This window comes from Camelus bactrianus, chromosome 10, assembly GCF_048773025.1.
Source record: "Camelus bactrianus isolate YW-2024 breed Bactrian camel chromosome 10, ASM4877302v1, whole genome shotgun sequence".
Taxonomy (NCBI): domain Eukaryota; kingdom Metazoa; phylum Chordata; class Mammalia; order Artiodactyla; family Camelidae; genus Camelus; species Camelus bactrianus.
The window spans coordinates 35363298-35377727 of record NC_133548.1 but is presented as its reverse complement, the minus strand read 5'-3'; the positions used below and the strand labels follow the sequence as shown (position 1 = coordinate 35377727).

General features: G+C 43.6%; 2 protein-coding genes across 3 annotated transcripts in view; both read right to left on the bottom strand.

Annotated features, from left to right (window-relative positions):
• SAAL1 (serum amyloid A like 1) overlaps positions 1-575 on the bottom strand; it is a 28238-nt gene extending 27663 nt beyond the window's left edge. For both annotated transcript variants that reach the window (XM_074372281.1, XM_074372282.1), the window contains exon 1: positions 384-575. In XM_074372281.1, coding sequence (XP_074228382.1) covers positions 384-515 — 132 coding nt within the window. In that variant the 5' untranslated portion in view covers positions 516-575. The remainder of the gene's footprint in view (positions 1-383) is intronic.
• A 3436-nt stretch (positions 576-4011) lies between these two features.
• Positions 4012-8056, bottom strand: LOC105076583 (serum amyloid A-2 protein). Its single transcript, XM_074372289.1, has 4 exons — positions 7909-8056; positions 7136-7230; positions 4706-4844; positions 4012-4323 (listed from the first exon to the last, which is right to left on the bottom strand). The coding sequence occupies exons 2-4, from the start codon at positions 7224-7226 to the stop codon at positions 4161-4163; spliced, it is 393 nt and encodes a 130-aa protein (XP_074228390.1). The 5' UTR covers positions 7227-7230; positions 7909-8056; the 3' UTR covers positions 4012-4160.
• Positions 8057-14430: the final 6374 nt, after the last annotated feature.

Sequence of the window (14430 nt, the reverse complement as noted above, 5' to 3'; positions counted from 1 at the left end):
ACCACTTATTCTACTGCAACGAAAGTAGAGAAATAGAGACCGGGGCTTCAGAAACTACAGTGGGAATGGGGAGCAAAATCTCCAGCAATGTATTCACACAGTCGCGTATTTTTTGAAAATTTTGCAGAAGTAAAATATTTCAACTGCAAGCATTTCCATCCCTGCCGCTACACTTCCCTTTGTTTTGAGGGGAACCGGGAGTGGCTCCCGGCAGGCTGGATCCCCGGAGGAGCTCAGGACGCAAGGGGGTGAGGCCCCGCCGCTGGGGCCTGGGGAGGGGTCGTCGTGGGGACAGTGGCTACCGGGCAAGAGGGGCTGCCGGAGGCGAGGCGGGGGTCTGGGGGAACGAACGGGGAGTCCAAGTGAGGCGCGAGTTTCCACACCTGGATGAGCCCGCTGAGGACGCCGAAGAGCCAGTGCTTGCTGTAGACCGTGCTGCCTATACAGTCCCCGCCGGCCGCTTCGTCCCCATCCTCGTCCCGACTAGGCGGCGGCGGTGACGGGTTGCGGTCCATAACTGGGCAGCTTCTGGCGCGCGGGAGCTGCTCCGGAAGCGCGGGAGGAGGCGAGAGGCCTCCAGGCGCCAGACAGCCCGGCGCGGCTCCCACCACAGCGCCCCCTGCTGTCCGGAGCCCTGCCGGCCTGAGTGCCCGCCCAATATGCCCATCAGGCTAGGGCTCCCAAATGACGCTATCTCCACCCCTCCCTACTCTTCTCAGGACCCCGACGCGATCATACTCGTAATTGTTACTTGTCACTCTTACTGGACCAGATATTCCACCTCTCAGGAGCTCTTAGCCTGATCGGAAGGAACGGGGCTGGAGACGGAGGAATTGGGGGTCGGGCAGGGAAAAGGACAGTGTCCTGGGACAGACGTGAATCTCGAAGCTACCTGACCTCTGTTCTCTGGGCACCGTTGTCATTCTTAAAGATTCAGTAGGTGCTCATTCTTCTCCCAGGTGTGGCTGGAAACTTGGGAAAGACAAACGTCACCGGTAAGAACGTCAGTATTACGCTACCTGTATTTTAAGTTTCTGCTTCCATTTTATTTAGTTTGATGGTACTCAACCTCAGACGCAATGCTCCCCCACAGCCCACAGCAAATATTTCACAGCACCTTAACTCTCCAATGACTTTCAGGGAAGAGTTTTTAAAGATAGGGTGAGGGAGGGAGTCACAGGGTACATAATCAGCTCGCCCACAGTTTTCTGATTGGTTGAGATGGTGAAGTAACAGGGTGATATTTCAGATACCTCAATGATCAACCTTCTGGTTCCAACTGGTCTGGGGTCTATGTGCTGGTGGTCAGCAGGCAGTTAACTTCTTCCACCAGGTAGAGGTTTTAGTATCTGCAAAATAACTCAAAGCTATGGCTCAGGAAATTATCTATAACCCTTGAGGAGGAACTAAAGATCCTTGACTTTGTTTTATGGCTAAACTATTATTATTTTGTCTTGCTCGACTGGTTTCCTCTCTTTCTGCATTTTCTCACTTCTCTAATTCAATTTACTGTTTGGAACTCAGAGAAGGCCTAGAAGGCTAAAGCTTTTCTACAAACGAGAGGTGGGAGGACATGGAGAAGGGGGAGGGGTCGGTCCCTGGGAAGACCAGACAGGGTCCTACTCTGTTTCATATGTGTGTATCTCTGGCCCACCCACTAAATGCCCCCCAATCATTGTGGCAACCAAAAATGTCTTCAGAGATATTTGAAAGTTGGGGTGAGGTGCGTGTGTGTGTGCGTGTTTGTGCGTGTGCAGTGCAGTCCCTGTTGAGAACAAGAGCCTAGATCTCTCTTGGTCCCAGGGACTGACAAATCTGGGAGGACCTATGCTAATGCCATTCTCTAAGGACACGACCACATGCCTTTTTCTACAGTTTCCTTGACACAATTATATAGTCTCCTCCAAATTGTTGCTTGCTTTTAACTCAGCTCTTTCTTGCCTCTGCCTTCACATATTCCACATATTCCACATATAGATTTATTTCACAGATTTGTTGTGAGAATCAGCTGAGGGCAATAAGTTCACTGAAGGAATGACCAAGGGAATGAATCTATGCAAAATAGTTTTATAAGCTCTAAACTTCACTACAAGTACTTCAATACAAGCACATGGATAAGAACATTGGCTCCAGTATCAAACTAGCAATGTGAGTTGATACATTATTTGAACTCTATGTGCCTCAAATTTCCTCAGCTAGAAAATAAACATAATTAACGTGTGAGGATCCAATGGGATAACACAAGAAAGACTTTGTGCCATAGCTGGTCCATACTTAATGTTAAATGTGATTGTCATTATCATTCTGCTGCTAACTCGTGTTAGAGGAACTTAAAAACCAAGCAGCACGAGGACCAACATATAAACCACTAACTCTGACAAGGATGAATACGGATTCCCAAGAAGGCATGAGCAAAGTGCTATGGAGGCATTCATGGTTAAGGATACAGGTTTCGGGGCTGACGGATGCGGCGCCCTGAGGAGCTGGTGTTCTATACTGGCCTGAGCCACCAAATAAGGAAAGAGAGAGGGGATATGAATTTGAATAACCTTTCCTAGCACATGGACAGGGACTGGATCTGGAAGGAGAGATTGGGAGAGGAGAAAGCCTCCTGAGCCTAGGCCTCCAGAGCAGGGAGACGGACCACTGAGGGACTCAGATTCCTGGGAAACAGAGAAGCGGAAAGGACACAGCCGATGGGGCAGTAGGGGGTCTGAACACAGAGGGGCCTGGAAACAGTCCGTTATAAACAGAGACCCTGGGGCCAGGAAGACCCAAGGGAGAGAGTCTAACTTGAGAAAGAAACTGTGTGGGGTGTGTGAGATTGAACACACATCTTCAAGATGCCGGAATCTTCTGCGGTTACATAAGACATAGCTTCATGTTACACTTTGTCCACAAGGAGATAGTCACGGCTGGGGTGAATCCATAGTAACTCAAGGTACTTTTTTTGTACTTTCCTTTGATTTTCTTGGTGCCAAATTTTCCTACCCTCATGCAAAGGATCAGAGAGTATTTTCTCTTCTACGCTGCAAAATTGTTTGTACAAAAAAAATTATTCGCTTATTTGAAGGGTTAAATTTGTCTATAGAACCATCTGGGACTACTTTTTTTTGGTGAGGGGAGATATGATCTTTTTCCATAATTGTAGTATTATCCAAGTTTTCATTTCTTCTTGAGTCAGTTTTTGTAAGTTGTATTTTTGTAAGAATTTGTTTGTTTTTACCAAGTTTTCAGCTTTATTGCTGAAATTGCTCATGATAGTCTCTTACCTTTTCCATGTTATGGACCAGAGAGTTATGGACTGATAATTGGTCCATCCAGTGGTCCACGTAGTATGCTCTGTGTTATGGACGTACAGCTGCCCGCTCTCCACATCTGCAGGCTCTGCTCAGCAGGTGCGGAGGGCGGACTGTACTATCCCATTTTGTATGAGGCACTTAGCATTTGTGGATTTTGGTATCCGTGGGAGTCCTGGAACAAATCCCCACAAATACCAAAGGATGACTATATAGTTTTTCCCAAATTATAACTATTGCTTATTAGTGCTTTATCTCCTTTTTTTTTAAAAAAAAAGATGTTTATTGATCATCCCCATGATATTAAATAGGCTCATATCCCCAGTGTAATAGAGAATAACCTTTGTTTTGTTGGAGGTTTACAGGAACACCTGACCTGGCCCACGTGGACGGCTGCAAGCACAAAGAATGCCTGCAGCAAGAAGTTTGCAACAATCAACCACACCCCTTCCCTTGGTTTGTTTTGTTTTGTTTTGTTTTGTTTTGTTTTGTTTGTATAAAAGGAGCCTGTATTCTGAGTAGAGCAGGATGGTTCTCCAAGACATTAGTCAGCCATCCTCTCAGTCTGCCAGCTTTCTGAATAAAGTCGCTTTTCCTTGCCCCAACACCTTGTCTCCCAATTTATTGGCCTATTGTATAGCAAGCAGAATGAGTTTGGACTCGGCAACACCAGGAAGACTGTTTTATGCTATTTCCAAACAACAAGAACAAATTGGATCTCATAAGCATTTATTAAACACTTTTATGTGCTATTTATCAACTAGTAAGTACTACAGATACAGAATTCAGTAACCTAGCTCAGCACTATCCTTGCTTTCATGAGGCTCAGAGCCCCGTCTCCTGAGCAGAGGAAGAGGCAGCTCAGTACTTGTCAGGCAGGCCGGCGGGTCGGAAGTGATTGGGGTCTTTGCCGCTCCGGCCCCATTCATTGGCAGCCTGGTCAGCCTTCGAGTCCTCCACTCCATGGCCACTGCTTCCATGCTGAAAACGGTCTGTGATCCTCTGAATATTCTCTCTGGCATCACTGGAAGGGAAGAGGGCAGGGAGGAGAGGAATTTAGGGCTGATGAGCAACAGCCACACCTGCCCAATCTCTCCTCTCTCCAAGGAATAAATCATGCCCCTGAGGAGCCAAGGAAACAGGGGCTAAAACCCTGAGGCTACCCTGGCACAGCACAGCTCAGCCCCAGTGACTGGCCTCATGCAGGGTGACCAGCACTATAGGGGGAGGGCTGGGAGTCAACTGTGCCACCAGCCTTGCCCTGCTCTTCAGCCACTCAGACCCCACACTGGGCACAGAGGGGACTGTGGACAAGAGGGGGACAGTTCTCCAGGGCTTGGTCCCTTCTGGCTGTCCAAGGCAGCCAAGCTCTGCTCACCTGTCCCTGCCCCAGGGCCCCTTGGTACCTGATCACTTTAGCAGCCCAGGCACCCCCAGGTCCCCTTTGGGCAGCGTCATAGTTCCCCCGGGCATGGAAGTACTTGTCTGAATTTTTGTAATTGGCTTCTCTCATGTCAGAGTAGGCTCTCCACATGTCTTTAGCCCCTGGGAGAAAAAGAAAATGAAGAGATGAATGTAATCAGTCTCAGGCAAAACAGAAAAATAAAACATTTTCCTCCCCCTGATTCCAGATTTCAGCCTTTGACTAGGTCCTTGGAGAATATTTTGTTGGCGTGAAAAGAATATTCCTTTACTTTTTCACTTCTCTGGATTAATGTTACAAGAATCGCCCTTGGTGCAAGTTTTCACTCTGTTTGAGTCTATTCTCAGTCTGTCAGTATTTTGTGTTTGGTTGTGTGTGATCATGTGAAGAAAAGATAGGGTGATCTTTAAGGGATGTTTGGTGGTGCAATGAACCTCTACCAGCAAAGATGCAGGAAATTCTGACCCAGGCATGAAAACAAAGGCGATTCTGAGGGAGGCTGCAGACCGGATGCTCCCAGTCTAGTCCATGGGAGAAATTCGTCCCTGTGGATAAAGTGAGGACAACTCGGTCCTGAGTATATCTGAACATCCAGGACTTATTTGGCACCGGGGAAACTCAGAATTCAATCAACAGGTGAAAAAAGCGAATTCCCTGAGAGAACTTTAAAGAGATGAGGTAATCAGATGCAGAAAAAGGGCAAGGACCCACCAGCTCTAAAGTTCAGTGTCCTCTCCAATAAAATGGAGGAGTATTGCCTCTCTCAGAGTGGTTATGCAGAATTGGGGAAATGCAGGTTTAACTTCTAGAACATTGTAGGTGCTCAGTATAATATTACTTCTCTGGTTCTTAGCAACAGTGGGACAAAAGGAAGAAAAATAATAAACTAAGATGAGGAGCTGAGAGTTATGAATGAAAGGAATCTGACCAGCTAGAGTTAAATCCCAAAGTTGTTATAAAATAACTTATCAGGGAAAAGAGAGAATTTTAGTGTAGCGTTATAACCATGGTGTATATAGAGATAACTTACCTTCATTCTGCATATTTATTATTTCTGACATTTGGAAAGATAGTTTGTTGAGAGTTATGACATTTCTGCTCTACTTATTTCCACTGAGTTACTGATTTAAATACATACTTGGGGTCAAGACTTCCTTAGTATGTATTTGCAAAATGCCTTGCATATCTTGTCACCTAAGGATAGCAAAACCAGAGCTCCTGTGCACACTTTAGTGTTCACGAAAGTCAACTGAGGTGCTTTATGAAGGCCAGATTTTCAGTCTCAGCCCCCAGGATTGTGATTCAGTGGAAGGAGTGTGGACCCAGGCACCTGAGTTCCTCAGAGCACCCTGGGCCCCAAGTGATTCTCATGCAAGTCGTCCTAGAACAACCCGTTGAAAAACACTGACCCAAAAGATGAAAATATATTTTTAGCTGGGTCTGTGAAAATGTAGATAGAATTAACAGCCAGCTATTAAAATAATTAATTTAGAAACTATCACAGAAAAATACCACAAAATAAATTTGTGAAATAAGCAAATGTTTGCCACTTTACTCTGGCCAGCGAGGTGTATGCCTCTTGCTATGGGTTTCAGGCCAGGTCTCAACCCCAGTAGGACCATCATCGAGGTCATTCATTGTACCTTTTATTGTGGGGAGAGGAGCTCTATGGAGTTGCCTTCCAAAGGCACCACGTCCCTACTATTTGCTATTTGCTCAGATAAAGAGCAGGACATGTGTTCACAAATCCCTCACTCTCCCACGTGCGCTCTTATCTGGGAGTCAGTATAGCACCGAGGATAACAGCAAGGTCTGGGAGCTCGACAACCTGGGCGGAATCCTGCTCTGCCTGAGGGCTTTGCTAAGAGTCAGTCCATCTTCCATGCCTCAGTTTCTCTTAAGGGGTAATGGTACCTATGTTGCACATTAAAGGGTTAAAACCTAGAGATGAAAATGAGTTTATTCACATATGGAAAGCTCTTAGAATGATATCTTGCAGCTATTAAAAGATCAGTTATTTCTGATATATTTACTAAGTGGATGGGGAGTGTGAACCCTCCCTACACGCTGTACACACAAACTTCATGGCTACCTGAGACTTGAAATGAGCTGTCCCTCGATGCCCACCAGGGGGCAGCAGAGCCCCACTTGGATTTAGGGAACATGCACTCTGGAACCCCGATGTTTTCCTCACTCCTGCTGAGAGTTGGGCCTAAACTTCACATGACCTTGGGCTTAGGGATCCCATAGAAGAGTGAAAAGCTGACCAGATGCAAAGCTGGGGGATGTGCTACCATGAAAACCAAGCTCCTTTTCTCCCCACTTGTGGCCTTGCCCTGTGGGGATGTGGCCTCTGCTCAGGTGAATCCTGGCCTGATGCAGCCTCCCCTCTGGCCCATCCTTCGATCCTTACCTTGACCAGCTTCCTTGAGGAAGCTTGCCCATCTCTGGCTGCTGACTCCCAGGATGAGGAAACAGAAAATGATGCCTGTGGAAAGCTTCATCCTGCTGCAGAGAGAAGCAGACACAGTCAAAGACAAAGATGACAAGTTCAGGGTTTGTTTTTTTCGTTTGTTTTTTTTTTTGTTTTTTGTCATGTTGATATACACCCTTGCATTCCAAAAATAAGGGCCACTCAGTTTTCTATCTATGCCTCTCTCTTTCTCTCTCTCCCCCTTCTCTCCCTCCATATATATACATTTATATAACATATATATATATTTTACAGATAGGTAGACAAATAAATAGGTATATTGTATTTCAGTGGATCCAGTTCTCATTTCCATGTGTCATTGGAATCCCAGTGATTTACTGTATGAGCAATTGCCACAGGCTTTTAGTATAAACCACTTTCCAGTTCAATCTCCCCTCTCAGACCTGAAACCCAACCACAGAAAGTTTCCAAAAGGCATTAGGGGTCTGTGAGCACAGAACTGCTCTGTGCTATGAGACGAGGTGAACAATGCACAGATAATTGCAGAATGCCTGCTCTACCCGTCACGGACTGCACACAGAAGAAGCAGATGATGAAACACCCCACACCTCCCCAAAGTATTCACATCTGGTGAGTTCTAATTGTGAGAAAGATAGATTCAAGGAGGATGCAGAGAGCTGGGGTGCAGCACAACAATGTGAGGAGAGAGCATCTCCAAAGAGGAAGGGTGTTGGAAAGTTCTAGCACCTCACCTTTGGCTGTGCCTTCCTGCTGAGGCTCCTGGTGAAGCTGAGCTGGCTGTGCTGCCTGCCTTGGAGACACGGCTGTGCTTTATATACTGACATTGGCTAGTGGAGCAAATAGGAAGGCTGCTTTGATGTAGGAAAAAAAGGGAAAAAAATCAAGAAGAAAGAAATAAAGAAAGTTGGGAAATCCCTCTTGGCCAGCACACAGCATCCTGAACAGCTGGGTTAGTCTTCACACATGTCTGATTCTTCCAGATTGTGCAATCCGGCAGCTTTCTGGAATGTAGCAATTTGGGGTTTTTCTGCTCATTTCCAGTCTCACTGCTCGTGGGGAAAGGTGTGTTTCCTCACACAATAATGTACTTACATTTTCTGTGAAGGGTAACCAATATTAGAAAAAGAGAGTTGAGTAAAGAATGTGAGAATACAGGGCAAATGGAAAAGAAGGGGTCCATTGCAAGGGACCACTCAGGATGAAGCTGGGACCCCGAACAGGAGCAGGAAAGGAAGGGGACACCATCCAGGACAACAGAGCTTCCAGCACCCACATGGGTGGACTCAGCCCTGGAAAAGGGAGTCCTCCCTTCGAGTGTACTCATGAATAGATGCTATTGAAGGTCATAATGGCACCTTATATTTGGAGGATGCTGTAACCCAGGAAAGTTGAACTATAGTGCAGAAATTTGCCACAATGCTGTGTAGAAATGAAACCATAAAAATGAGCAGGAATGCAGCTTCGTGTCAAAAAAACAAAACAAAACCCAATCACATAATGGACAGAAGACCCAAACTGACATTTCTCCAAAGAAGACATACAGATGGCCAATAGACACATGAAAAGATACTCGATTTCACTAATTATTAGAGAAACGCAAATCAAAACTTCAATGAAATATCACTTCACACCACTCAAAATGGCCATGATCAGAAAGTCTACAAACAATAATAGCTGGAGAGGGTGTGCAGAAAAAGGAACCCTCCTACACTGTTGGTGCAGCCACTAAGGAGAACAGTATGGAGGTGCCTTAAAAAACTAAAAATAGACTAACCATAGGATCCAGAAATCCCACTCCTGGGCATCTATCTGGAGAAAACTCTAGATACATGCACCCCAATGTCCATAGCAGTACTATTACAATAGCCAAGACAGGGAAGCCACCTAAATGTCCATCAACAGATGACTGGATATAGAAGATTGGTGTGTGTATATATATATCTATATATATATATACAAACAGTGGAATATTACTCAGCCGTAAAAGGAATGAAATGATGGCATTTGCAGCAACATGAATGGACCTAGAGATTACCATATTAAGTGAAGTAAGTCAGACAGAGAAAGACATATATATGATATCACTTATATTTGAAGTCTAAAAAATAAAGCAAATTAACTTCTTCACAAACTGGAAATAAACTTACAGACATAGAAAAACTATGGTTACCAAAAGGAAAAGGGTTGAGAGGGTGAGGGATAAATTAGGAGTTTGAGATTAACATAAACACACTACTATATATAAAATAGATATACAAAAAGGACCTGCTATATAGCACAAGGAACTATATTCAGTATCTTGTAATAACCTATAATGGAAAAGAACCTGAAAAAGAATATAAATATATATATATACAGCTGAATCACTTTTCTGTATACCTGAAATTAACACAACATTATAAGTCAACTATACGTCAATTAAAAAAAAAAAAAGCAGGAAACGGCCCACTGGCTGTTAAATTATCAGAATAGAAGATTCAAGAAGGATGCAGAGAAACCCGGAATTTAGCCCAAGAATGCTGGGAGGTTATGATGTCAGAGAACAGCTGTTTCAACCAGAAAAGCTGGACTCTGCTTTACTGTGTGAGCTTGGTCAATTGTCTTGGGAAGAAATTGCATGCAAGTGTTATCAGGAGGATGGAGGCCAGGCCCATTCATCTGCCCCAGCTTTGCCCCTTCATCCAAAAGGGTAGGTTAAAAGGTCACTGGATTTCCCTAGAGAAGACAGGATGCTGCATGTGCAAGTGGAAGAGATGGTGGGGGATCCAGAGGACATCAGAACTGGTCCTTCTGATATTGGGACCCTGGGTTGGAAGCCTGAGGACAGCAGCAGGGCAAGTAACACCCATCCCAGGGAGAACCACCTCCAGATTTTTGCCAGGAGTGTTTGCAGGAGAAAAGGAATGTGAACAGTGCATTGCAGATACAGGGAAGTGATCTCCAAGACTGACATAAGCAACTCATGGAGACTTAATAGCTGAGATATTGGGAGACAGTAAATAATATAGTCAAGAGGGACGTGGGACTTGTGCTCAACTAGTAACCCCGAGAAGAACTAGGATGAAGAACTTCCAATTTGTTACAAGACTCGGGGAATTATGAGTAGGACATTAGAAAGAGGAGCAGTGGCCGAGGAGGAAGCAAATCAGGCAAGGATTACACTGGTGTCTGGGAATCATTGTCTTAGATTAGAGCCTATCAAAATTAGAATGATGCCTCTTTCTGGGTCTGGGTCATATTTTATTTCTTGTAGGAGTAATGAGATGAACATGGAAAGCAGATAAAAGTCTAAAGAATTTCTCTGTCCCTTTGGTTCTTATCGAGGGCAAAGCTAAGCAATATTCAAATATTGCCAACACAACTTACATTCCTTGGCAAAGCTGGGGTTCCCTTGGTCCAGGTAACACAGGTCTCTGAGCTGGCTTGGCTCACTTGGTCCTAGGAGAAGACATGGTGGGGAGAAGGGGAAGTTGTCAACCATCCACAGCCATTGGCCACCGGCGTGCATGGGGGGCTGCTTCGTGGAGGAGGGCTGTGAGGTCCACACCCCATCTCCTACTTTCCTCAAGGCAGATATCATGGGCTGGCGAGCATAGCCTGCTACAGTTCTTTTACTCTCTTTGGAGCCACTCAATGCTGGAAACCCACCCCCCACTTTCTCACGTCATTGCAGTCATTTTCCTCTTTGATAGACTCATTAGAGAGAAAGCAAGTACAGTTTCTAGACACCAAGTCAAGCATTGCAAGTCCTTTTCCCTTTTTATGTAGTGTACTCTGTCTTCCTGGAAGGGACACACAGTTCATTGCAGGGCCATGCTTAGAATAATGGACAATGGTGGCAGTCAGCTATTTTCACATGTTTCTCTTGCAAGAGAACGCTATTCTGTCCTGGTGATATCAGAATTTTCAGGCCTTAAAGAGATTTCCCAAGAGTCTCCATGAGTCACTGTGTCCAGGTTTGCAGACACGGTGTCTGTTAGCACCTATTGTCCCAGCTCAATTGTCAACAGTGACAATTAGCAAATAGCTTTACTCTCAAAAGTGACCTGGTTTACACAGTAAATTAGGTGGTACCCCTGCTTTAGTAGCCACATGTAACAAGGATAGTGAGAGGCCTAAGAGACCTCCACTTTTTCTGTTACACTTAAGTGGAAGAGAAGAAATGAAGGCTATGAAGAATCAGAAAACAAAACAAACAAACAAAAATAGAAAAGGAGAAGAAGGAAGGGAGGGAGGGAGGGATGGAGGGAGAGAGAGAAGGAGAAAGAAAGAAAAAGAAAGAAAGGAGGGAGGGAGGGAGGGAAGGAAGGAAGGAAGGAAGGAAGGAAGGAAGGAAGGAAGGAAGGAAGGAAGGAAGGAAAAGGCCCCACAGGACACCATGACCATGAATAGCATCTAAGACCTAAATCCCAGACTCAGAGGAACAGCAGGAAAATCTCATGAGCAGTTCCATGAATATAAAATGAGGAAAACAAGGATACCGAACTCATAGTATTGTTTTCAGGATTAAATGATTAACGCTGAAAGGGGCTTGGATCAGTTCTGGGCACATATAAAGCACTTAATACAATTTAAATCTTCCGGCTTTACCAAGAAAACTCATAATAATTATACTTTTTAGAAGACAAAGAGATTAATTAATGTATTATTACCAAGTCCACATATTATTAACACATTAATAAATTAAATTACCAATCAGAATCACAGTTTTAAAGATAAGGTTTAATTTTATAGGCTATAGCAGCATTCTCTGAAGTCTGGGTGTCTTTCAAGTTTTCTTTGTTAGAAATAACTGTTGCAATAACAGTTTTTGATGTAGAAAACCATTTGTATGTCTTCAAGCTGCAGGAGAAAAGTGGATAGTCTCTCCTTATCTTGCTAGGCCTTCTTTCACCAGCAGTTAGGTGGACCCGCAGTCTTTCTAAGGCTAAGCCCTGGACTCTCACCAGGTAGCATTGAGAGAAAGAGATGTTGGCTTGGGAAGTCCAAAACTTACAAAAAGGAAAAGGAAAAGCCAACACAGGATAATGAACATGGAATGTTGAGTATATAATCTTTTGTATCTAAAATCCTCCATTTGTTATAGTTAATAATTTACTTGAATTTCCATCTGCATTCTTTTTCTCTTAAGTCTTCAGATTTTTCTTTCTGATATGAACTACTCTGATATGACACTACTATTTAGTATCTAGGTGAGAATATTTGTGAGCATTTTTAAGGCCACAACTCATGTACTATTTAAAATATTACTGGTTTTTAAAATAATTATTTAATCCAGCATCATTACAATAAAAAATTTTTAATACGTTCTTGTGGGTTGGAAGAATAAATTTTGTTAAAATGTCCATACTAATCAAATCAATCTACTGATTATTGATTCCACTGCAATCAATGCCATCATTATCAAAATTCCAAAGGCATTTTTTCACAAAAATAGAGCAAACAATCCAAAAATGTGTATGGAATCACAAAAGATCCCAAATAGTCAAAGTGATATTGAGAATAAGGAACAAAGTTGGAGGCATCACACTTCCTCATTTCAAAGTACATGACAAAACTATAGTAATCAAAACAGTATGGTATTGGCATAAAAACAGACACATAGACCAATGGACCAGATCAGAGAGCCCAGAATAAAACCCACACATATATGGTTAAGTGATTTATGACAGAGGAGCCAAGAATATACAATGGGGAAAGGACAGTTTCTTCAATAAATGGTGTTGGAAAAGTAGGCAGACACATCCAAAAGAAGGAAACTGGGTCACTGTCTTACAGCTTTAACTTAACTTGACTCAAATGGGATTAAAGAACTGAATGGAAGACCTGAAACTGTATAACTCCTGGAAGAAAGCATAGACAGTAAGCTCCTTCACGTTGACCTTGGCAAAAAATTTTTGGATTTAATACCAAAAGCAGAGGCAACAAAAGCAAAATTATGCAAGTGGAGCTCATCAAACCAAAAAACTTCTGCACAGCAAAGGATATTGTCAATGAAATGAAGAAGCAACCTACAAAATGGGAGGAAATATTTAGAAATCATAAATCTGATAAAGGGCTAATATCCAAAAAAAAAATTATTCAATTCAATAGCAAAAAGACAAAGAATCTGATTTAAAATGGCCAGAGAATCTGACTAGACATTTTTTTTTTTCTGAAGAGGGCATATAAATGGCCAACAGACACATGTAGAGGTGCTCAGTATCACTAACCATCAGGGGAATACAAATCAAAACCACAATGAGATATTATCTCACACCTGTTAAGATGACTATTATCAAAAAGTCATGAAATAGCAAGTGTTAGCAAGGATGTGGAGATATGGGGAACCCTCCTGTGCTGTTGGTGGGAATGTAAATTTGTGCAGCCACTATGGAAAACAGTATGGAGGATCTTTAAATAGTTAAAAACAGAACTACCTAAAATATTAGTTCTAAAAATAGGACTAAATGATGCAGGAATTCCACTTCTGGGTATTTAGCTGAAGGAAATGAAAACAGTAAGTTGAAAAGACATCTGCACCCTCATGTTCACTCCCAATAGACAAGACATAGAATCAATCTAATTCCAAATTCCACAAGTCCTCTTCTGTGTCCTTATAGATACTAAGAAACCAACCCTTGAGGCAAGAGCAGCTTCTACAAATACACAGTTTCAGCACCAGAAAGCCTGGCTTCCCCATTCCCCATTTTCCATTTCACTCAGGGAGATTAAAAGAGAATATTACATTCAAACAACTGAAGAAATATTAAATTTTTCTGTACTCTCTTGTTTCTATGGCTGCATTTCCTCCCCCAAGAAAGCAAAACATAGGGGGAAATGTTTACATCAGAAAAGGAAACATTTTTTACACCGCTGCTCTGCCTTCCCCAGACCAGGACCTATACCTATATGTTTATGTGTTAGAGGGCAGCAGCTCCCTAGTTTGGAGGCAAGGCAACCTGTTAAGAGGTGGGTGTTTTTCTGCTCTGGGGGGCTCCTCTCCTGCCCCCGCTCCAAAAGTGTGGGAAAACCCCCTCTGCTGGACTGCAAGTGTCATAAGGAAATGACCCTCTCCTAGGATCACACAGGAGTCTAACACAACTGATGCTCAAACCTAGAAACAACCATCTGAGTGAACAGATTTACCACGTTTCTCCGCTCAGCCAACTGCTGCTGCCTCACAGCTAAGGCTGCACCTGCATTCTTCCGGCAGAAGCCACAAGACAGCAATCAACAACAACAGTGATGACAGCAAGACACGGCACGACACA

Bases quoted from the DNA above. Each gene is read 5' to 3' on its own strand.
- LOC105076583 (XM_074372289.1), bottom strand. From the start codon at position 7,226: ATGAAGCTTTCCACAGGCATCATTTTCTGTTTCCTCATCCTGGGAGTC. The intron at 4,845-7,135 runs GTAAGGATCGAA...TTTTTCTCCCAG, and splicing joins CCTCAAGGAAGCTGGTCAAG to GGGCTAAAGACATGTGGAGA. The intron at 4,324-4,705 runs GTACCAAGGGGC...CTTCCCTTCCAG, and splicing joins TGGGCTGCTAAAGTGATCAG to TGATGCCAGAGAGAATATTC.